General features: G+C 39.8%; 2 protein-coding genes across 2 annotated transcripts in view; both read left to right on the forward strand.

Annotated features, from left to right (window-relative positions):
- The first annotated feature begins 2411 nt into the window (after positions 1–2411).
- On the forward strand, positions 2412–13981 carry LOC117287541. Its single transcript, XM_033768192.1, has 5 exons — positions 2412–2499; positions 5680–9168; positions 9668–9900; positions 10543–10693; positions 12372–13981. The coding sequence occupies exons 2-5, from the start codon at positions 5680–5682 to the stop codon at positions 12507–12509; spliced, it is 4011 nt and encodes a 1336-aa protein (XP_033624083.1). The 5' UTR covers positions 2412–2499; the 3' UTR covers positions 12510–13981.
- A 2723-nt stretch (positions 13982–16704) lies between these two features.
- The window catches only part of LOC117307066 (ras association domain-containing protein 1-like), a 34891-nt gene continuing 27112 nt past the window's right edge, over positions 16705–24483 (forward strand). Inside the window, exon 1 of the mRNA XM_033791717.1 lies at positions 16705–17950. Coding sequence (XP_033647608.1) covers positions 17137–17950 — 814 coding nt within the window. The 5' untranslated portion in view covers positions 16705–17136. The remainder of the gene's footprint in view (positions 17951–24483) is intronic.

Raw genomic sequence — 24483 nt, forward strand, 5'->3', positions numbered from 1 at the left:
GCTCTGTTGAGTCTGTTCAGAAGAGTGTGGGTTCGAATCCCGGTTGTGACACTTGGGGTGTCGTGGCTGAGTGGATAAGAGCACCGAATTCAAGCTCTGGTGATTCTGTTCAGTGTTCAGCAGAGTGTGGGCTCGAATCTTGGTCGTGACACTTGTGTCCTTGAGCAAGGGTTTCACTATAATTGCTTCTCTCCACCCAGGGGTAAATGGGTACCTGTGAGGGCAAAGTTGGTTCTTGTGATTGATTGTAGTCATGATTGCGCTACATATTTGGCGGCACAGGCTGTATACTCCCCAGGGAGCTGAGATGCTTTAAGGAATGATTTAAGGCCCAGTGAACAGGGATAATAATGTTGAAGCGTCACTGTGTGACGGACCTGAGCGCTGTTATTATTATTATTTACGTATGTCCCTGAGGAAGACACTTAACTATACCTGCTTCTCTCCACCCAGGGGTAAATGGGTACCTGTAATGGCAGAGATGGTTCTTGTGAATGATTTAGTCAAGTAGCGCATATTTGTTTCAGGGGGGCTGTATACTCCCAAGGAGCTGAGATGGTTTAAGGAATTATTTAAGGCCCAGTGACCAGGGGTAATAATTTGAAGAGCTTTGGGACACCCTTCGGTTGTGAAAAAGCGCTTTATAAAAACTTATTATTAAAAATAACGCCCATACACAAACCCGAATGGATGTGTATGGTACCAGGGTTGGCTCATCTGGAGGTTGCAATGCAAAGCCTCGCCTCAAACGATTTGACATGTCATTGTCTCTATAGTCTGTGGAATCGTAAGCGTTACATTGTGACTAAGCAAGTCATTGTACCATACAATATTTCACCAAGGATCAAAGCACATGGAAGAAGCTTGTGTTCTGTCCCACACCAAGTAAATGGTGATGATGAATGTTAAAATATTTTCTGGTTTTTCTTTTGTTTCTTTTCTCGGGCATTTTTTAGTGCATTGTATTATAGTTCATGAGTTAGTGCATTTTAAAGGGAAACATTGTCTCTGGATTGGGTCGCTTTGGGCAACAAAAAGCATTTGTTATGAAATGAAAATGGATGGAAAGATATGTTTTAAATGTGTATGCCAGTAATGATCCACTCAAAGATACCTTACACCTGTATGGTTTCCTTTTACTTTGTGAACTTATTAAATGTAACGGTCCTTTGTTCTGTGGAACCAAATTTACTCCACAAAACGGTGAGCCGTGTTAGTTCATGAAATGGAAGGATCGAAAACCACACAATTTTGAGGTAATTTCTCAGGTCAAAATTCCAGTTGAACCTAGTTAACTGGGGTCAACTGGTTCAACTGGATAGTGATCAAACTCGTCCATTTTCCATATTAACCAACTGGTTTGGACTAGGTTTAACTGTGTTCAACTAGGTTGAAATTATAAACCAGTTGGTCTCTGTCCATTTTCCATATTAAACCAACTGGTTTTAACTGTGTTTAACTAGTTTATCAACTGGTTTCAACTAGTTCCAGTTAAACCCAGTTTAACTAGGTTCAACTGGAATTTCGACCTGGGTTGTGTGAATCATTATAAATTCTATGCTTAAAACATCTTCATTTCATAACAAACTTTGTTATAGCCCAAAGCGCCCATTCCTATCCAAGGATGTTCATTTTGTTATTTATGTAAGGGATGACATTAACAGGAATAAAGCATGCACACATAAAAATGTAGAAATAATCTTCTGTGAATTGAATGTTCCATGAGTACTGTTTCAAAATACAACTTATTACGACTAAAAGAGAATTTAAAACTTTGCATGGTGGAAGTATAATGATGAAAGAGAACATTTATTTCTATGTAGGACCTACTTTTGGTTGCTTTTGTTCAATCATGGAGCTCCATGGTTCAATTGGGCCACTGGCTCTTCAATTTAATGTACTAACCATTTTGAGAATGCGCATGCAAGGTAAAATCAGTCGTACACCCGCTTAAAAAACAAAAATCGCCAGGACTAAGAAATCAATTTTCATGTACGATATTGGAGGAGAAGAGCATTGGGGCGGGGGTCACCCAAAAATTCCCCCCTACCCATCCCACCTGTTGTTCTAGTCCTTGCTCTATGTTGTTACTCAATCAAAGCATATAGGGCCTATATTTCAGAAAATCAAGGTTTTTTTTACAAATGCTTTGATAATGGACAAAATATCGAATTTAACGAATACTTGTTTCTCAATAAACTCGGATGATATTTTCTTGTTGATATGAGGCCTTGGCAATTGAACTCATTACTTTCACTGCCTACTGTAGCGCGCTATAAATAATAAAGGGCGCCATCATCTGACGATCAATAATCTGGCTCAAGCTTTTTGACCTGGTTCCTAGTGTCAATACCATAGTATGTCGATGTATTATTTACAAGGGTACCATGCTAATTAGTTGGTGGGATAATCCGAATTGTCCTTGAATAAAGTTTTGACGAAGTTTTGGACTGTCCAGCTTCTTCTGTCGAAATCGTCAGCAGTTTGTGATTAAATCAGGTAAGTGAAAGTGATGTTGATATGCTAGGAAGTAGAATAGTTCTTTTCTAGTGAAGTTGTTTGTATAACGTCCAAAAAGTGGCGGGCAATTGTGAATTTGCAAAAGTAATCCACGCACGTGGCGGACAATAATTTGTCCATTCAATTCAATGCAAACTGAATAGGGTAGAGAGACGAAGGAGGTTATGAAAAACTGTTAGATTTATAGAGCTGTTCTATCTATCTATACGGTGAAGTACATACCTAATTGAAGCTTTATATCATAGGCTATAGCTTTTTACTAAAATAGAATAGGCATGCATTATTGCCTTGGTAGTGGGAATACATTTGCAACTCGAAGTTGTCGGAACAAGTTATAATTAGAAAAATAGTTCTTGTTTTTTTTTAAATTTAACTTGTTTAAGAAGTGTGTGATTCGTTTTTAAAAGCTCTCCAGCTAGTCTTCTGCAGCCCAAAATGCTAAATGGTCAACAAATACATGTGTTATACTGTTAAGAAGTGTTAGGCCTAACTAACTCTTTCCTTTGCATACCTTTTCATTTAATTGTTTGCAAAAACCTCAATTCAAGCACCATTTAAAATTGTTTTTATCATTTTTGTGACACTTTGAATGATTTGAATGTGTGTGTGATTTTTTTGCTAATACTTAAAAGGCCAAGTAAAATAAATAACATGTTGCTCGTCCCCGCCCACCTCGATTTTTGGTGGCCGCACCAATTTTTTTGTGATTTGTTATTTAAAAAAAAATAAAAAAATTGTACCCTTCATTTTTATTGAGCAATTTCATCATCGTTCCTACATGTTGCTCTTATGATGTAGTCTAGGCCTACAAAAAAAGCTTTCAAAACGCAAATGAGAAACTTGGTACTTTGAAACGTTTTGCTCTTCACGTTTGCATGCCACAGTTCTATATGCACAGGGCGTGATGCCACACACACAGAATTTCAGGACATACAGAACATACTCATAAAACCATAAAACCATCTTCCAATACGAAATGGCGGCCATCTTAGACATGGTGGCTATCTTGAAAAAAATAACACAAAATTTGAAAAATAACAAATAACAAGGACCTCCCTCACCAACTTTTTCAAAAAGTCTGGACGAGCAACATGTTATTTATTTTACTTGGCCTAATTGGTTGGTACTTACAAATAACATGTTTTGTCTTTGACTATGATCAGTGACACTGACACTGACAGTTACACTGACAGTACCGTGGTTTTCAAACTGTTGGTCATAATTTTGGCAGTGAAAAAAATATGAACCCATGATTGTGGCTGTGCACTTAATTTGACCATGATTTGACCACTCCTAAATGTCCAAAAAAAAGTTCAAATAAAAACATAGCCATAGAATTAGTAATACATTTTATACCAAGTTTATGTAATCCAGGGCAGGGGGCTAGAGGTTATATATTAATGGTCATAGAGGAAGGAAACCTCATGTAATGGTTTTGGGACATGGAGCTTTGAATAATTTTGGCAAGTGCATGCCAATTGGCATTGTCCTGCCAGGATGCCACCTTTGACATTTGGGGCGGGGGGGGGGGGGGGGTTGAAACACCTTTATAAACAAAGTTTTCACACTTTCATTCTTGAATGGGATGGTTTGAATTAGCCACATAAACAGTGGCAGTAATCTGATTACTGGACAGCATCTGACTACAATGGAAGGGAGTCGAGTGTTTGTACAGTGTTTGTACAGTAGGCCTTGTCACAGGAGGCAACTTTTACAGGCAGCAAGGCAACCAACTGCAGTGCATGCTACAGGACCACCTTGGTAGCACATAGGTAGTTTTGCATACAATGTCTTATGATTCCCAAGGAATGTATGTAGACTTTCAAATGTGAATGAATTATCTTCTTGGAGATTGCCTGAAACTGGTTGCCTGTAAATTGTCTCTCTTGTGACATGGCCCTTACTTCTGACCAACCTGGAGGTAGCTATGTTTTGCTGGGGGTGCAGCCCACTAAGTAAACTCCCTAGCATACATATTGAAATGTGGAGTATTAGAAAGAAAAAAATTCCTGTGCTCAATTTGATTTAAGTGGAGTCCCAAGGCCTGTCAAGTTATTCTCCCTCAAAATAAAAACAACCAAAAATTTTCCAACGTCTGAGCTTCAATCACGAAAAAGTGTTCAGGAACTACATCTGCAAATGAGAGCTTTTTTTCAGGGCCTACAGTATGTCATATAAAATACCTCAAGTCAACAACCTGCTGGTCACTGCTTGGCAAAATATATATATATACACTGCATCTCTTTTATTGGGCTCCAATGTCCAAAAAGCCCCTTTAGAATATTTTGAGGGCTTACAAAATGTTGATGAGGTCGGAGCTCTGTTTTCTTGCTATGATTTAGTTGTGTGCGGCCTAAATTTGGCTGTGGTTAAAGGAACGTTACAGAATTGGTCAGAAACAAAAATCGAGAAGATCACAGATAAAACTTACACGGTCTGATGTTGATGATAGACGAAAACATCCCATAAAATATTATTTCATAATGTCATATTTGTTGAGAAACAAATAATCTTATTTCGAGTTTGGAGTTTATCACTCAGTGAGCGTTTTGTTAATTTTTCTTTTTTCATCGATGCCATGCAAAAATGGTTTATCGTTCTTTCACTAATGTATTTTCTCGTGACCCAGATGGCCGATCATTCTCAAACTTCAACAGGTTTGTCAGTTTATGGGATATGGTGAATTACATAAAGTACTTACACTACCAGCAACTGTTTGGTTAGCAAAAACCAATTCCGTAATATTCCTTAAAAGAAAGAAGGGAAAAACAAACAACAAAAGCAGAAAGCATGTTCAGCAAATCTTTAGTTGCATGCAATATCATGAGGAAGAAGCATTTGATCATAGAGTTTTTCCTACGATCCAGTATGAACAATCAGAATTGACACTAATTATAATCATTTTGTTTTTTTATCCATATACACCGATGTGTGTTAGCACTGTATAAAATACTCAGTACTTACCTGGGTTCTGTGAACAAAATCACAGGCATATTAACTCGGGTGGGATTCGAACCCACAACCTTTGCAGTTCTAGAGCAGTGTCATACTAACTAGAACATCAGTGTATATGGGTAAAAACCTAAATTAATATTCTTTATCCCGATGCAAAGTTTACAATCTATTGGCTCTAATTAATTTATATTTGTCTCCTCACAGATGGCATATAAAGATTCAGGGATGTCTTTCTCGGAATGGTGCGACCAGAAGTTTACAAACATGTACAGCCATGATGAGTTTGCGAGCTTGGAGTTGTCTTCAGCATCACCACAGACCAAGAATGATACCACGTCACCCAGGAGCATCATGATCAAACAACCAGAGGGAAATAACCGCTCGCTCCCCTTGCCCGCCCAGACGAAGAGCTCCAGGAGAGTAGTTTCATGCAGTTGGACCCCCTCAAAAAATGCTGCCTCAAAGGCTCATCATGAAGAGTTGTTGCAGCCACCAGCATCAAACTCGGGAAATAAGCGGACAGACTGTCAAAATACTCAAAAGACTGAGACTGAAAAAAGCTGTGTGAAGAAAGTGCATAGCAAGGCCAAAACTGCAACTCCGAGTAAAGCTTCGCCAAACAGAACTCAAAGTAAAGATTCGCCAACCAGACCAGAGGTAAAACTACAGAGTAGGAGAAGGAAAACCAAGAGTAGCCAAGATGCTCCTGTTGCCCCCGATGAGGTGGCAGGAAAGAAGCATGAGACTGAGAAAAGATGTGCATCTTTTGACAGTGGTAGTTCAGAGAGCAACTCTTCGAAGAGAAACCACAGTGATTTGGATTTGTCTCCAGGCAATCGGCAGCTGAAGACTAAGATGAGCAAGAATGCCCTGGGAGGGTCTCAGACAAAAAATGGTTCTGAGAAACTACACACTGAGTCGTCTTACTGCGTTGATGAGAGTTGCTCAGGAGTGGAGGTGGGTGGTGTCATGGGACATACAGAAAAACTAACATCAAAAGCGAACTGTAAGAAGAGCAGTATCACAGTGGATTGTACAAATACTGGGCGTCTGCAAGAAATCACATCTCAACAACAGGAAAGCTTTAAACCAGAACAAAAAAGTGTGAAGAAAGGAAAACATAGTACAACCAAAAAGGTTAAGGAGCGTGTAAGCCTTACGGACAAGCAGAAAATAAAGCAGAAATATGTTGACGGTGAATTTGATGTGGAATCTTGGGACAGCACCTTTGATAATCCTGAGATGCCATCTTTGAAACAACGAGGTGCTGGTGATGATCAATGTGGTTCTAGCCTAGAAAAAAGCACAAAGACATCGGGGAAGTTGAGGTCCGAGGATAAATCTTCCAAGATGCCAAGAAGTGACGACATGGGCACAGCGTTAAACACTAAACAAATAGAGGCAATCTTAAAGGAAAAAAGTCCTTCAGTTCCTAGTGATGCTGCCAAAACCACAAGAGAGAAAAGCACAAAAGGTCACAAAGTAAAGCAGAAGCCGACTGCATCACCGAGCAGTACTAAAGACAAGACAGTAGTGACCAGTCCATCCCCTGATGAAAAAACAGTCCCCAGAACTAAAAGTCCAAGAACCAAATGTGACCAAGAGGTGAGCAGAGCGGTAGAGATGCAACTTAGGTCACTTTCACCACGACCTGAGGAAGGAGGATTCTTCTCGAAGCGTGTGCTACAGTCGGTCTTGGGTCCATCGCTCAGAGGAAGACAACCACCACGGCCCAAGTCTGCGGGAAGTTTGAGAGCAAGTGATGAGAGCAAGTCTTACCGAGTGCAGCAGCAACAGAGGAAGTCCTGGCCACCAGCTGCTAAGGTTCATCTAGACCACATCTATGATGCGTTTAACTTTGCCCCTCAGGAGGATGAACCAAAAGGCACTGGGGTGACGCCGACAAAACAGGTTAGCAAGTCTCCCAAGAAACCCAACGGAGATTCTCCTGGAATTAACGTCAGACAGTCGCAGCTAGAGAAGTCTCTTCAACAGCAAACTCCTCATCGGGCCCAAAGCATGATGCAGCCTCGCTCAGTTTTTCAAATTCTTGTTGACGATTCTGAAAAGGAGAAATTGGAATTCCTAGCTAAAGCAGAAACTCTGAAACAAGTGAAGGACAAGGTGTCGCAGAAGGAAGAAAATGTTGCAAAGGCTGCGCCTCGATTCATCCCAAGGAGCCTTTCAATAAAAAAATGTATTTCAGTTGAACAGAGTGACAAGGAGATTGAACCACAATCAAATGCTGCACCACAGAAATCTGAGAATGCAGTCGACCCTCTACCACCATCCGAACTTCCTTGCCCAAGGAAAAAGAAAGACATCATTCTGGAGTGGCTGGACAAACATGAAGAACCAACAGCCTGTAAAGTGGCTGATACTTTGCCATTTTCTTCGACTCAGCCAAAGGAAACTACCAGAAGAGGACAGGAGGACTTGGAGGCAGGTGAGCTGTCTAACTCCTCAGGATCCGGTGATGCATGGGAAACACTGATAGATGGAATCATGTCTAGTAACAATGAAGAATTTTTCAGAAGAAAAAAGTCTAACAAGGCGCATCCGAAACATCAAGTATCTCCCTTCAAGGTGGCTTCTTACCCTGCGGATAAAGATCTCAAACCACTGGTTTCTCCCTTGATGCAAAAGAATGTTGCTACGGTGTCCCCATACTATGTGTGCCCTCCTGCCGTCCAGACAAGGAGGACCCGGGCAAGCACATGGACTGGGCCGACGCCACACATCTGGGGTGGGGGCCAAGCCCAAACTTCTCCACGCCTTCCATATGCTTTTGATCAGTTTAGTTCAGAGCAGAACTCCACTAATTTTGATCAAACTACGGGTGGTAGACAACGGAATGCCGAGTCATCGCAGTATGGTAATACGGAAGCTCCAGGTGAATACCCATGGAAAAGAGATGGATTCCAGACCCCATGCAGCAACACAGGAGACTGTGAATCAGCCTTCACTACAACTGGTGTCCATCAGATCAGATCTCTGTCTGACAACATCCCGCCAAGATTCCTCAAAAGAGGTCATCAAAGGTCAAGAAGTAGCTTACCTTTTAATTCTCATCAACCGACTTCAGGTCCAAGATGTGTCTACACCAGTGGAACTACTCGCTCCCCTAACCTGGTGGCCATACCGAGTTCAAATCAATTCCCAGCATCAAGAGGTTTGACATCCCCATTGTCTGAAGTCAAAGCCAGTCCGCCGAGTTATAGACCTTGGTCCACCGGGTCTGCCGGCTGGTCCTCCTCGATGAACAGAACTCCGGGCACGATTGTTCCGACTAGATTCACCCCGTGGACGAATGAGGTCACAACGTCAAGCCCGTGGAAGACGTACCAACGACCTCATCACCCATCTTCCCTCGTAGAACTTAGTCCTGTGGTTGACTATCCAGTATCCTTGGTACCCTACATTGACACTCACTGTCACATAGACTTCCTCTACCAGCGATCGGATTTCCGTGGGACTTTTAAGAAGTTCTCTACTGTTCACAACTTTCCAAGGAACTATGCCGGCTGCCTGGCAGTGTTCTGTACCCCGGAGTCGTTTAAGAGGGGGGCAATCTGGGAGGATTTGGTGATGGAGGATAACATTTGGGCGGCATTTGGATGTCATCCTCATCATGCTAAGAGCTACGATGGTGTCGTTGAGGAGAACATCATCCGATGTATGAAGCATCCCAAGGTGAGATTTTTTTTTATTATTATTTTTTATTATGCAAGTTTGCCCCAATTAAGGCTAAAAGCCACTTTAGGTAAGGGGCTACGAGAAGAAAATGATTAAACATAAAAAACAAAAGGGTTATTAAAGGGTTTTGAAACCTTTTTGTAGTTAAAGTTTGTTTTTTGACATAAATCCCTACTTACTGTGAGTGAAAGTGTATGTAATATAATTTACCTGTAGAAGTTTCAGCTTAATTAGACGCCAAGTTAAGTTGAGAAATAATTTATTTAAAAAATTATTTTTGTGACATTGTTTACTCATTTTTCAAAAACTACAGCACCTCACAGCAAGTAATATATTCACCATCATTATCTTTAAACCAGTTTAATGTAAATCTGTGGACATTGTGTTTTGTGTCGTATAAGCTTTGTAACAGTGCTATACAAAAAGTACCCAAACACTTTATCAACTGGAAGTTAACTTCAACAAATATCCCGACCTTTTTTCCTGCCCCTAACAGGCCATAGCATTAGGAGAGATCGGTCTGGACTATTCAAATCGCTGCACATCGGACAGGCCGCTGCAGCTTCAAGTCTTCCGTCGTCAACTGGAGATTGCCGTCCACACGAACAAACCTCTCGTCATACACAGCCGCGATGCGGAAGAGGATACTCTAAGCATCATGAGTGAGATTGTACCTAGAAACTACAAGATACATCGTCACTGCTTCACTGGTTCCCCGGAGGAGGCAAGGTAAGGCCGTGTCCAAATTGGTGTCTTCTACAGCTATGGCTACAGCTGTTGCTAAGAGTGTTGCTAAGGATGTCCAATACCTCAACACATGATGTAGCCGCCAATTTGTACAATAATAATAATAATAATAATAATAGTGGCTTCTTATATAGCGCTCAGGTCCGTCACGCAGTGACGTTCATGGCGCTTCAACATTATTACCCCTGGTCACTGGGCCTTAAATCATTCCTCTGGACACTAATGGTAATTGTCAAAGACTAGTCTTCACACTTGGTGTATCTCAACAAATGCATAAAATAACAAACCTGGGAAAAGCTGGTTTCTTTTGCCAGTTTCATGATATTTGGCCAAGACTGCTTCTCAAATTTTGAGAAAGACTCAGCTTGGGTTAAAATGTCAGGTCATCAACTGGTAGTTCTGCAAAGTGTTTTTTTTTCTTTTCATATATTTGTAAAATTCAAGATGATTTACAAATAATTATATCAAATAAAATATGAATTTTCAAGACTTCTACATCTTGATTTCTACATCAAGATGAATTCCAAATAGAGCTATCAAATAAAACATGACATTTTATCTATTGCTTTTGCATACAGACTTCTACATCTTCTGACAAATAGAATTAAATGTTATTTTACCCAGGAGATTCTTCCAAGCTTTTCCCAAAGCTTTCATCGGTTTAACGGCGCTGGTGACGTTCCCAACCGCTTACCCCGTCCATCGAACTGCTTCGGAAATCCCTCTTGAAAAGATCATATTGGAGACGGATGCTCCGTACTTCCTCCCAAAGCAGGTATGTCAAGGAGGTATTAGATAGCTGGGAAATTTGTTCGCAATTTTATAAGGAAATATAATTAGCTGGTGCAAACTGCTTACCAACCAAAATAACTTATGGAATAAATGCATCATCAGACCATTAACTATTTTTTGCAAATTGTTTCTTTGTAACTTAATTTTTGTAATTTTGTATTTTGAAACTTGTTTTCATAATGTTTGTAATTTGTTTTGGTAACCTCGTACCTTGTACCTTGTTTTGCTATTTTCTTTAATGGCCTAATGGAAAGAAGCCGAATTGATTGGCTGTGTTTGGCTATTTTTGGATATTGTGTGGTTTTCCTTGTAACTTTGTTTATTTGTCTTATATTGTGTTTGTTTTTCTGCTCTTTTATTTATCTGAATAACTTCAAATCAAATCAACACCAAAGTTCATTGATACTTGGGGAAGTTGAGACTTTTATGAAGTTGTTATCTCACACTCCTTTATACTAGAATGCTGTCAGGTTAAAAGTTTCCCCAAAATATCTCCCAGCCTGGGACCCAGGCCTGATACTTCACTGAGGCATCAGAGACGATTGCCTCGGTTGCCCCTGGTCATTGCCTTGGTGCCCTTGAAATGCTCCAGTAGAAATGTACAATTTCCTCAGAGAGGGGCCCTTTACTAATGAGAAAATGCCTCGGTGCCCTTTCAAAAAACAAAGCTTACAGGCTTGATCTTTCAACAATGAGTAAATCACTGAATCTTAGTTCACTTGAGTATTTGAGTGTTTTCACTTGAGTATTGGAGTTTTTACTCTGATGCTTTAGTGTTTTAGTCTTCCCTTTTTTAACATAAACTTGTCAGAGATGTGAAGTGGAGCACTTGATGACCACTTCACGAGCTGCTCATAATTAATGCAGCATTGAACTAACCTTTATTGGATCCATGTAGTCTTTAAAAGCCTTAGTGCATTGAGAATATTGACTGATATAGTTTGAGTTTGTATCCTTCCCTTAGTTCTAGTTGTTATGATTACTGGGGGAAACCATTATAATAGACCGATCCATTAGGCTCCGCCCATGACGCACGTGTGAGCAAGAACATGTGAGCCTCTCCAATGCCTTTCTGCACAATCTGCCACGCGCGCTAAGCATACGCGACTAAGCATACGCGCAAGCATGTCAGACCTTATTTGTTGGACCTTCGTTGCGTGTGATTGGTCAATACGGAATGGGGCGGAGCTTAATGGATCGGTCTATTCACCAGCTTACTTGGTAACTGTTGGACCTTCGTTGCGTGTGATTGGTCAATACGGAATGGGGCGGAGCTTAATGGATCGGTCTATTCACCAGCTTACTTGGTAACTACCCTTCCAAATTCAGGCAAAACAGTGGGGACATTAAAAAAATAAACACAGCTTAAAAAATACCTTTTACCCATGTCTAAAAAAAGTGTAAAATTTCAGGCAAATCAACCCCTTTACCCCTTCTAACCATTAATATGACCATGAAGACAAGAGTTAATTTATGATGTATAACCTGTGTAAAAATACTATTAAAATGACAATTTTTAAAGTGTTTTATTTTTCACCATCAGGAGAATGTATTTAGTCTGAAATGATATGTCCCAACTAAATTCTTGGACTTAATAAATCCATCTGTATCACAAACAATGTTTGTCCACTCCTTAATACATATTGCCATTTCTCTTGCAGTGTCCACAGTACTTGCGCTGGGCTAACCCTAGCATGGCAATCTTTGTGGCAGCTCGCATTGCCCAGTTGCGAGGTATCCCATTGGATGAAGTTCTCTACATTGTCCGAGCGAACACTAAAGAGATGTATGGTATCTAACGACAACGCATCAGTGAAGGTGCCAAACAATTAGTGAGAGAATCAAAGGAAGTAAGAAAGAGAGAGAAGTGAGACTGGTGGGGGGGGGGGGGTCAAATGCTAGTTACCTTTTTCAAGTTTAATTCTACACAAAAATATGTCATACTTGCTGAGTTATGTGTGGAACATCCTAGGAGTTTTATACACCGTCATTGTTAATTTGTATGTGACTCTAGGCAATAAATAAGCAGGTTTTTAAAAATAATTTCCAGTGACTAACCAATTATGGAACCATTTAGCTTTCTGATTTCCTGGCCTTGTTTGAAACTGATCTGATCTTCAGGGAGGCTGTACATATTCCTTCATTATTTTCTCAAAGAATGAGGGTACTGTGAATAATTCAAGTGGAGACAATTCTCTGGGTTACTGGTGCTTACTGGCATTTAATTATTGAGATAAAAGATTATGTCTGTAGGAGAAATATTTTTCATCTAAAGCCATAATAGCATTGGACTTAGAATGGTTAACTTAGCGCCGGAAATTGTTAATTTACCAATATTAAGTCCAAGTGCATACAGCCGGTAACTTATCGGGGTGGTAAGTTACCGTCACGGCGATGTTAACTTAACAGGCCGATTTGAGCCCCGATAACTTAACAATGTTAACTCGATGTGCCTTATTTTTAAATTCTGCTATCCAATTAAGCTTTCTTCACAAAAAATCATTTCATTGTTGCACTAAAATTGTGATCATCTGATGAACTTGCTACTATTTTGTTCCATGGTGCCGCTCTATTGAAAACTACAGTTTACAATGACACTTTGTCTTTACTTGCTCACAACAGTTTTAAAAAAATGTACTTTTGTGTTAATTGTTGATACATAGAAAGGAAAAGGAATACTTCTTAGAGTGAAAAGTGAAAGATAAATAATAATTAAAAAAAAACATGAATCAATTTTTCAAACTCGGTTAAGTATACATACGTTTGCATTACACTATTTCGTGTGGACATGATATTTAAAAATGTTTAAATTTGTTGGATTTAAGACGTATAAGTGTTTGTTGATTATGAAGAAGGGGTTCCTTTTAAGCAGGCTTCTTTATTCATGTACATTTTTGATGACAAACCCCCCTCAATATGTTACCGGGTCTGTTTTAGCGTTTCTGTCATATTTTGCAATACTATACACATGGTTCATGTTAAATGGGGAAAAGCATAAGCTCAGGTCAGACAATTAATTATTTATAGAGAAACCGATTATATCTTGTTTTATTCAGTCATTTAACTGTTATTTTGTTTTATTTTTTAAACTATAGTGTTAAAAATGTGAACTTATCTGTATTGGGTGTTCAACATTGTGATCTTGCAAGCTTGAATGTACTGCAAACTAAATTTAATCTAATTATACCAAGGAGGAACACTCCCAAATTTTTGACTCCCATAAATGGCCGACCGTTTTAGTTCCCAAAGTAAAGAAAAACCACGCAATTTCGAGGCAAATTTGTGTGGATCATTGTATTCTACTTTTTAAACATCTTTCCAAACATATGCATTTTATAATAAACGGTTACAAATGCTTTTTATAGACCAACTCGTCCGATCCAAGGCAATGTGTTCCTTTAAGCAATATGGGTAAAAACCAAAATTAATCCCCGATGCAAATTTAACATCTCTTAGGTTGTTGCGGTACCCCCTGCCTCGGTAGTCTAGTTGGTAAGACACTGCCCTAGAATTGCAAGGTTCGTGGGTTTGAATCCCACCCAAGTAACATGCCTGTGATACTTGTTCACAGGACTCGGGGAAAGTATTGAGTACACAGTGCTAACACACATCGGTGTATGGGTAAAAACCAAAATTAGTATTCTTTATCCCCGATGCAAATTTAACATCTCTTAATATGTAGCTCAACAAGCTATCCAAAGCACAAGAGCCATCTCTGCCCTCACAGGTACCCAACTACCCCAAGGGTGGATTTCACAAAGAGTTTGGACTTGTCTTATCTCAAGTTAGGACTAACCTTAAGTTTGTTATGTCTCCTAGGACTAGTCCTAAGTTAGTACAAGTTAGGACTAGTCCTATAACTCTTTGTGAAATTGACCCCTGGTAGTCAAACACATCTTACTCAATATGATTCCAACATAAAAATGCTTCCTAGTTTCTTGTAATTAATGTTCCCCTTTTTGGAAGTTAGTTAAAGTCATTGGACACTATTGGTAATTACTCAAAATAATTATTAGCATACAACTTTACTTGGTAATGAGTAATGGAGAGAGGTTGATGGTAACAAACATTGTGTGCTCCCTCTGAAGTGACATAGTTTTTGACAAAGAAGTAATTTTCCATGAATTTGATTTCGAGACCTCAGATTTAGAACTTGAGGTTTCGAAATCAAGCATCTAAACGCACACAACTTCGTGCGACAAAGGTGTTTTTTCTTTCATTATTATCTCGCAACTTCAACGACCGATTGAGCTCAAATTTTCACAGGTTTGTTATATGTATACCTTGAGATACACCAAGTGAGAAGACTGGTCTTTGACAATTACCAATAGTGTCCACTGTCTTTAAGTACGTGTAATCCTGTCAAACCGATTTCATGAGTGCCTTAACCGAAACTGGATGAATGTCCTGTACTTAGTCGGTTGTTTATTTATGATTTTAAAAACTTTAACAGCTTCAATTTGTATGTTTTATTTGACAATGGTGACAGCTAAGGTCATCCCTAATTCATAAAATAAAAAAGTTTGTTGCATAAGTTGTTGCCCCGAGTTGAGAGTAATCTTGTGTAAATGTTTAGCACGAAAGGCTGCTTAGCTTGTGTAAATGTTTAGCAGAAAACACTGCTTAGCAAATTTCTTTGCTGAGCAAAAAATGAGTGTGATGCCAGTTGCAACAATGTAAACTTTATGGAGTGTCGGCTGGGTACTATGTTTCTGCTAAGCAAGATTTTTCTGTGCTTAGCAAGTTTTTGTGCTTACAGGGTTTATGAAACTGGGTCCAGATTGAATGTGATTATTCGTTTTCCTGTTAATTACAAATCCTGTGCTCTTGAAGAAGAATAACAAAATAAGGTTATTTTTCAGGAACTTCCTTTATAAGTTGTCCAATTGGCACAGACACTCAGCTTGAATGTGGATTGAGACTTGACCTGAAAATGGGGGTCATTGTTTGACATCTCATTTGAGGAGAATTAAACCACTACAAACCCTCTCAAATTGAAGAGCTTACTTGTTGATTTATTGCCAACAATACAACACTGACTGGAACTGTCACAGGGCTGTGCACTAAATAGTTTACTGCAATCAGATGTTTACACTTTAGGCTATAACAAGCATTGGTTTAATGGTTGGTTAGATCATGGAGGTAGATCATGGAGGAAAAACAAATTTTTCAACATGATTTGTTTCAAAAGAAGGGATTCAATATCAAATATCCCTTTAAATTGTGTTTTCCTCTTACTATTCGAACTGTGTCTGCCATTTTGAAGACTGAACCAAATTGTTAACACCTCAAAATTACAGCCTGTTCAAGGTAAAGAAAAATAATTGAAAACTACACAATTTTGGTGGATATTTGGTTGAATCATGGAGGTAGAATAAATAATAATTCTCTAGAGAGCCATGATGTTTTAAAAATGTTTTTAAAGTAATTTATTTGTTTATTTGAATGCCGTGACCTTAATTAATGTAAATCTTTTTAACTCAATAATCGTTTATCATACAATCGTGAAACCTGCGACCGCAAACAGGATTCAAAGCCTTCGCTTCAGTAGAGACTTGCGAACAATCAAGCCCCTTTCTTTAGTTGCCCAAGCTGGGTGAGGCTCGAGCGCGCGCACACGCGCATTTTATGTTTGGTTTCCTAACAAAGCATTAGCCATTATCTGTTAATCCAATTTCCAAAACAAGACCGCACCATTTTCCGGTAAGGGGGCAACAGTATTATGATGTAATCTCACCCCCTGCCGTTTGAAGAAGCTTGGAGATGTTCTCCAGCAAATTTATTTTGTCTTAATGGATGGTCTTGGGGACTCCCTCATCTACCTAGACATTTTCAGGTGAGTCATCGTCGACCACATCGTAAAAAGAGAAACAAAAGTAGATGATGACTCATTCATTGTGAATGCATTTTCTTCACTGAAATTCTTGGACACGTTGGCCGTGCCAGCATGTTTTCCCTAGTAGCAAGTGATGCGCTCCAGTGCACTTTTCAGATTGGGAAATTAAATTTCGTCTGAATCTGATAAGGATTGAGCGTACAAAATTTATGCTGTAGCTGGCAGACGTTGGACTATGAGTATGGCTGATTATTGCTACTTGAAAGATAAACTATCTTGTGTACTGTGGTCAAACAACAAGAATTTCGTCTAATGTCGGCTTTTGGAACCATTTTGTGAACTACCCGCATTGCTCGAAATCGTATACGTTTTCTGGTGTCAAACTTGATTGCCAATGAATTACTCACTGCCAGTGGTGTGTTAGCTACGAAAGGAATGTTTTAAGCATTACACATCTTTTTCACGGGTTCAGTGTCGTGCCAACCTTGTGGAACTAGTTTGAACAACCCCTGTTTATCACCAAGTAATTTCCTGGGATCAAGAAAAACAATTCAACTCGGCAACACACACATGACCATGAGCGAAAGGTTATGGCTTCAGCAAGCAGCACTGACGACAAAACTGCAACCCAATCTGCTGACAACACTACGTCATCCATGATTCCCGACCACAACAGTGAATCGCACACAACTCAACCGGGAAATACTAACAACAGCAGCAACACTTTCACCGAAAACGGCGCCAACTCTAGCGGTGTACTGTCGTCCCTTTGGACTAAAATGTCGGAGTTTGTGGAGATGAGAACGTTGGAGTCGAGAACCAGTATCTCGTCAGACTCCGGGAGGTTTTCTGACTCGGAGTTTTTCGAATCTGGCGAGTCAATAAATTCGTCTGAAGACGACGAGCACATGTTGAAGAATCAGCAGCAACGGAATGGTGGACATCGAAACAGCCTTTTGCTCTCTGGTTGGAATTATCTATTCGGGGGAAGCGGTGGTGGTAGTGGGCAGTCTGACGCCAAACAATCCAGTGGAACAAAGTCCAAACCTCCTTCGAGAAAGAACTCCTCAGTAGTTGAACCACATCGTCCCAGAAGTTCATCTTATTCCTCTTCACCTCAAGTAAAACCCAAAGAAAACCACATCCCCACCGCCGTGCCCTCGGCTGCAGAGACAGAATTTGCAGCCAATGGGTCAAGTACCTGGTTGGAATGGAACCCTTTGGATGAGGACGATTCGGATACGAGTTCGGACTCTTCGTCGTTGATAGCTGGAGAGGATGGGGAGGAACTTATCCAAGGAAATGGAGAGGGACATAACTTTGTTCCAGTGTTTTCAAACTTCACATGGTGCGACCAGTGTGGAGGGGTTATTTGGGGCTTTCGACAGTGTATTCGATGCTCATGTAAGTATGAATTCAGAGGTGGATGGAGGTGGGGAGGTGGGTAGTTGATGCGATAATCGGAACCCTCCATCCTCTGCAACCGTCGGGGAAGATGTACGCCTAGAACTATGAGGTTCGGTCCGCTATCGTCGCCATGAACATACGTTGAGGAGAGGTTAGGGGAATGACAAACATTCGTGGAGACAATGGCGGAACGAGGAATGTTCATGGAGATGTTAGCAGAACGAACCTCATCATAGTTCTAGGAATAAGGAGGATGGGGGACAAGATCATCGCAACTTCGTCATTGCAGTAAAATTGTATACCTTGATCCTCTCAACACAGTGGTGCGCATGTGTGGGAGGGTTAATTATGACGTGTCAACACAGGTTAAAATTTTGCAATGTTTCAATTAAATAATCCTAAATTCGTACGTAATCGTATATATATGAAAAATGTATGTAAATTTTTGACGTAAATATGGTCTGGTGCAGCTCTTCGTTGAGACTTTACAGTTGACCAAGAGAAGCGATTATCGCAGCCTTTATTTCATAGTACAGTGATATGGGAATGGGTTGGGAGGACGTTTATTTACATCATGGAGTGTGACGAGGTTTATATAGTGCCCTATATAGTGTAGTGATGATAAAAGTCTCTGCCAAATTTCAGGCATGGTGTACGTTATTGGACCTGTGTTCTGCATGTATTGTGCCATTGAAGAAGGGCCATCCTTCACTCTAACTTTTAAAGTGTATTTAAATGGATACAGGATGCAGAGTGTTTCAGTTTAATGTCAGTCTGTGAGCAAGTGCACAGCAGACTGTGTTAATACTGCAATGTGTACATGTTTTTACAAAATAAATAATAGCAGGAAATACCACAAATTAATATCGACAAAGTATCAAGCACTACTGTTACAATGAGAGGAATGTACAGAATGTCATATCAGACATCTCCGCCATGTTATCTGTCTCGGCTGATGAGTTACTACAGGGTTACGACCTGACATTTATGCCTCATGGTGAGTGCGTTGGTATCGTGGATACTTAGTAATGCCTGTCATGAACATTTTACATGGCGTGCAACTAGAATGTTCTTTTTGACTATCATGGTGTGTACCTTCAGTGTTCATTAAAAATGTTTGAATGTACTGGTGATGTGTCGATGTCAGATACAATGTACTGTAATGTGGGGGGGGGGAATGAAAAGTGAAAACGCACATTGGACTCCAATCAGCCATGCATGGAACCCCTCAGGATGACAGCCTTGATCCTTCTGGTAACAGAAAGTTTAGATGTTTTTTATTTTCCTTGTTGGATTTCCAGCGGATTTTTATGTAGGGCCCAGGCCTACAGTTCATTTTTACGACGACTAGAGCAAGCTAGTTACAAGAAACGTTAAGACCAATTTAAGAACTGACTCCGCGGTAATTACGATCCAGAAGCTAAAGTAGTAGTCCCAGACTATTTTCTATATCATGCGCCCAGGTAATAGTTAAAAAGCAGGACAGTTCTTTTCAGAACTGAGAAGTCTCCCGAACACCCCAACAATCTACTTGTACCCCGCGGTAGTAGAATAAAGAAAACGTTCCCTACGAACAAACTCTACCTGGCTAGTAGATACACACATGGTGTTACCGCAAACCAAATAATATTAGCCAATTTCGTTGCTTTGACCTCCACAATAACCAGTTCTTACCACCACTGGTTTGTAAACACTAACAATAACATGACCAATATTTATACATGTAGTATAGTGTGTAGTGACACCTTGCACTGTTTTACTAAATGTAAAGTGACAAACAAACTGTCACACATGGGGAGGGTTAGTGCCAAGGTCATTCAACATAAAGCATTTCCTGTACTGGACAAAACAGAAAGTGGACAAAAGACAATTGAACAGTACATTGTGGTTAAGTGGAGGCTTGTCACAGAGTTCATTGCTAGTTAGTGCTTATATTCTGAATATTATTTAAACTCTATGGTATGGATGATCTGTACTTAGAAGTATGAACAGTACATTGTGTGCATAGTGCATCACCACACTCTTTGTGAAGTAGGCTACATACATAGGGCCACTGATTTTCCGTTTCAGAAAAGTGCAAATTCCGTTTGGCAAAAACATGAATTCCGTTTCAGGCACAAAAAATTCCGTTTCATATTTTTTTAATTAGATAAAAGGTTATTTAATACCCAGGGACACACTTATAAAAATCAATTTGAGATAAGTGACACTGCTGACTTCGTAAAATGTTCATTTGAACTGACAAATTTCAAAAAAATACTTTAATTTTTTTTTTTTTTAAATTGTGGATTATTTTGTATACTGCTGTTCGATGAAACAAAAACATGTTGTCAGGGTAAAAAGGTTGCACTGTGACTGCAGTATCAATGCACATGATGTGATAGACTTGATTCCAAGTCTAAAACTGCAGTTGATTCTCTGCATCAGCCACATCGTAGGCTAATGACAGGAGTGTATCCACAAGGGGGCGCTGTTTCAGCATGATCAAAGACTTGGGAACAAGTCTATGGACGTGACCGTTCTCTATCCACAAACAAAATGTCAGCCATTTTGTTTTCGCTTTGGCGACAGAATGTTGACAGTTTACGGTTTTATTTTAGACCTTTCCGAGATGAAAACACATTGTATGTGTTCTTATAGATCATAGGTAAGCTAGTTTGTGTATTATTATTGGTATTACAAAGAGAGGGAGAAAATGCAATTTGGGTGAACAAAAAATGTTAAAAACGTGCCGCGAATAATGCCCTTCGCTGAACCATGTTAACAATGTGTGTACATGGTGTGTGTAAACATGGATGATGGTGTGAAGTAGAACAGAATGATCCACGGTTACGATCTCGTACTTTTTAATGGTCTGATTTCTGATGCTTTTTTAGTTTAACAAAAAGAATCTTAATAAAGAATGCAATTTCAATAGTTTTGGCGTCAAGAAAAAAAAAAATCAAATTTTCTGAAATCCCGTTTTCCGTTTCAAAGGGCGGATTCCGCGAATTCCGTCCGTTTTCCGCGATCGCGGAAAATCAGTGGCCCTACATACATGCACAGCACATTTTTTGTCACATGTTCTGACATTACATTGACATCATTCATTTACATGGGAAGGGTGTGTGTGCATTGTTCTTTTAGTTCTTGCACACAGGAAATAATAATGGCAAACCAGATTGTTACAGTGTTGCATTGTATCAAGGCCTATTGAACAAAAGTCATGTACTTTACTATGAATATAGTACTATTGCACATTTCGTTTGAAAATTGCACACAAATTCAAACCGCACATTGTTGACACATGTGGTGCACGCATCTGTTCAGGTGTTCTGTACACGTATACATATTATAGCATTGTGTACAAGGGTTACAACGTTGGTTACATGCTAATTGTACCTTGAAGTAAGATGCTTTCAGAGTTCACTGGGGTTGTTACAACTGGTTATCTAATTATTGAAGTGATAATTTACCCAGATAAACCTGCAAGAACAATATTATTCTAACTAGTAGGGATTTTGTTGGATGACCCTTGTACACTGTAGCTTGGAGGTAGAAGTAGGGAGGCATGGTACATCATGCTGTACACCGTGTGTAGTTTGGCGTGTGGCAGCTTGCTTGGGTTAACAAAGAGTTAAAGGCACCTTTGTTTCTTCAAACATTAGAGTATATGTTCCTGAACAATAAAATAATTTTTTGAGTAATTGTTTTTAACGATTTATATGTTTTAAAATGTAAATAAAGTTGTATGGGGGTGACTCCGCCTACCCCTTTTGTGACGTCAATCGAGGAAGACTTTGCCTCGATCGAACATCGAACACACGTACGTGCAAGTACATTCAAGTCCTAGTCGTGAGTTTGTACGTTTTGAAAAAGTTTTTTACTTGCATTTTTCCGGCAATGTCGACCAGGTGTATTGCTGCTGGATGCAGCAAAACAACTAAAGATGTTGTCAGTTTGCCAAGTTGTCCGGTCCGACGTCTTTTCCAGCGCTGTGCAGCAAACACTTCGAGCTGTCGTGCTTCGAGAATCCGGAATACACTACACATTTTGACATGAAGAGAAAAGTTCCTCAAACATGACGCCATCCCAATAATTTTTCCAGCTAGTGGGGAAGTCGAAAGTACCTGAAAGACGTAACGAATCTAAAGGAGCATTTGCCGTACGTGAAAAAATCAGGTATTGTTTCAACTTTGGGGGTTTTTAGCTTGCGCCAAGCGTCACTATGTTGTGTTGGCACTGCATGCGATTCATCACGCCTCGATTGACGTCACGAACAGCGCCCTCTCGGGTCGGGCTTTTTTTCAAATTTGTAAATTACATGGAAAGAATTTTGGTTAAACCTTAGTTAATTGTTTATTCATATTCCACTCATCAAAACACATATTTTAGTGACAAAAGCTTTATTTTGACAAAATACCACTTCCAGGTGACTTTAAATACATAGGCACCCCCCCCCTCCATTAGTAAAATACAATGTAACACATGATGGGTTTTTTATATATAATGTAACTCTCCCTATGCCTAAACCAACACTATTGTTTTTGTTTTTATTTATTTATTTATTTATTTATTTATTTATTTGTGCAGTATGTGTTACAGTACATGTAGGCCTATTTGTATCTTTCTAATAATAGTAATTGCAATTTGAAACCAATAATGTCTGGGATACGTATACTTAACAAACAATAAATACGTCACAAGATGTTATTGTATCACTTGAGGTGCCAGGCTCTTGCTCTATGGTTTTATCATGCATTCATTTGTAGTACTTCATATATATGCCAAAAGGGTGAGTGTTGCTGCAAGTGCAAGCACAGTTTCACTGTAGATGCACACAGTATTGAATGCGTGATTGAATAATCACTATCTTAATGGAGACCGAGGACAAGTCATAAAAGGGAAAACAATGGTCTCCATATTTGGGGAATTCTAAATGCTCCACAAGGAATTTTGTGTGCAAAGGCTATGGGAAGTTCTTAAACTACCGAAACACAGGAAATAACAAGAAATGTATCCAAAGGGATGCAAAAAATAGAACGGTGTTTAACTTCACGTCCGCTATCACACTGATGTTTTTACATATAAATGTACACTAACTGTATGCATGCATAATTTAACCATAATGAGTAACTGTTGACACACATTACCCCTTTTAGTGCAAATGTATGACAGGCCTCAAATTTCCCGATTTTTAGGGCAAGGCCACTTTGGCCTTGAATTTGTCAAATTTTGAAAGGGCACCAAGGCCATGGGGTAGGGCACCAAGGCCAACTTAAAATTTCAAAAAGGCATCAAGGCCATAAAAAATAAAGATCATGAAACAATTTCTGTTCAGGTCCATGAAGGCTATTTTAATGAACCATTTCATTACTTTTGCTTTCCTGTAACAAAAAAACATCAAGTATTTTTAAATGTATTTAATTTTATTGATTAATGGGAAGTAAAAGTAAGCATCCATTTTTTGTTGCGATGGCCAGACGTAAACAATGAACTGTCACTTAACTGTGTGCAGCGGAGATTTTGTTGCGACGGCCGGACGTAAACAATGAGCTGTCACTTGACTGTGTGCAGAGCGGAGATTTATTCAACGGACATACACATGTACATGTACTTTTCATGTACATGTACATGATGCGTGATTTACGTAACATGGCCCACGTGCACAAACATGTACGAGTACCAGTGAACAAGCACAACACCAGTGGAATAGGCGGACGCCCAACCTCGAATGGAACCGAAATTGTGATTAGCTGGTACCCATCATGGACAACCTTGCGTGGGTACGCATGTTGCAAGATGAGTACCAGTGCGATTGTTCTCAAATGGTCGTTGCAAGTACATCCGGCCCGTGTATAAACTTCGAGTACACAATGTCTATGATGGATGCACGTCTGTCGTTCGTTCTGCATCGTGCACACACACATGCACTGCATGGATATGCTGCCGTCCGTTTAAATTCCGTGTGATGAGCATTCAACCGACCGCGCTCTGTGTGCGTGTATTAATATAGAATGTACATGTAAGTGTTTGATTTTATGTGCACACAGACGGATGGTGGTGGTGTATCAAAACATAAATTTTGATCTCAAAAAGGGCACGGCGGCCATCGGAGAAAAAGGGCACGGCCTTTTTGGCCGCGAAAATGTCAGATTTTCTCGGGGCACCACGGCCAGTAAGTAGGGCACCGGCGGCCATGGCCGTCGTGGCCGCCGGGAAATTTGAGGCCTGGTATGATCTACATTATGATACATTTTACATGTGGTAAAAATTGTAGCAGTGATTGTGGCAAAATAAAATGTACATTGTAGAAGTATGTCCATCTACATGTACATGTATGGGTTGTCAATGTGTAGAACATACAAACTGTAGCCTGCAATGGGCAAGTGCACTTTCGCTCTAGTAAGAATGGGAACTGGCCGGCTAATGTCTGCTGACTAGCCCGTTGGGATACCATCATGTAGGTATGCTTGACTAGCTCGTAGCTCTCCTGACTAATTAATGTTTGCTCGTAGGGCTAGTGTCTTAATTGAGCCCTGCTTAAAGAA

Source organism: Asterias rubens, chromosome 2, assembly GCF_902459465.1.
Source record: "Asterias rubens chromosome 2, eAstRub1.3, whole genome shotgun sequence".
Taxonomy (NCBI): Eukaryota; Metazoa; Echinodermata; class Asteroidea; order Forcipulatida; family Asteriidae; genus Asterias; species Asterias rubens.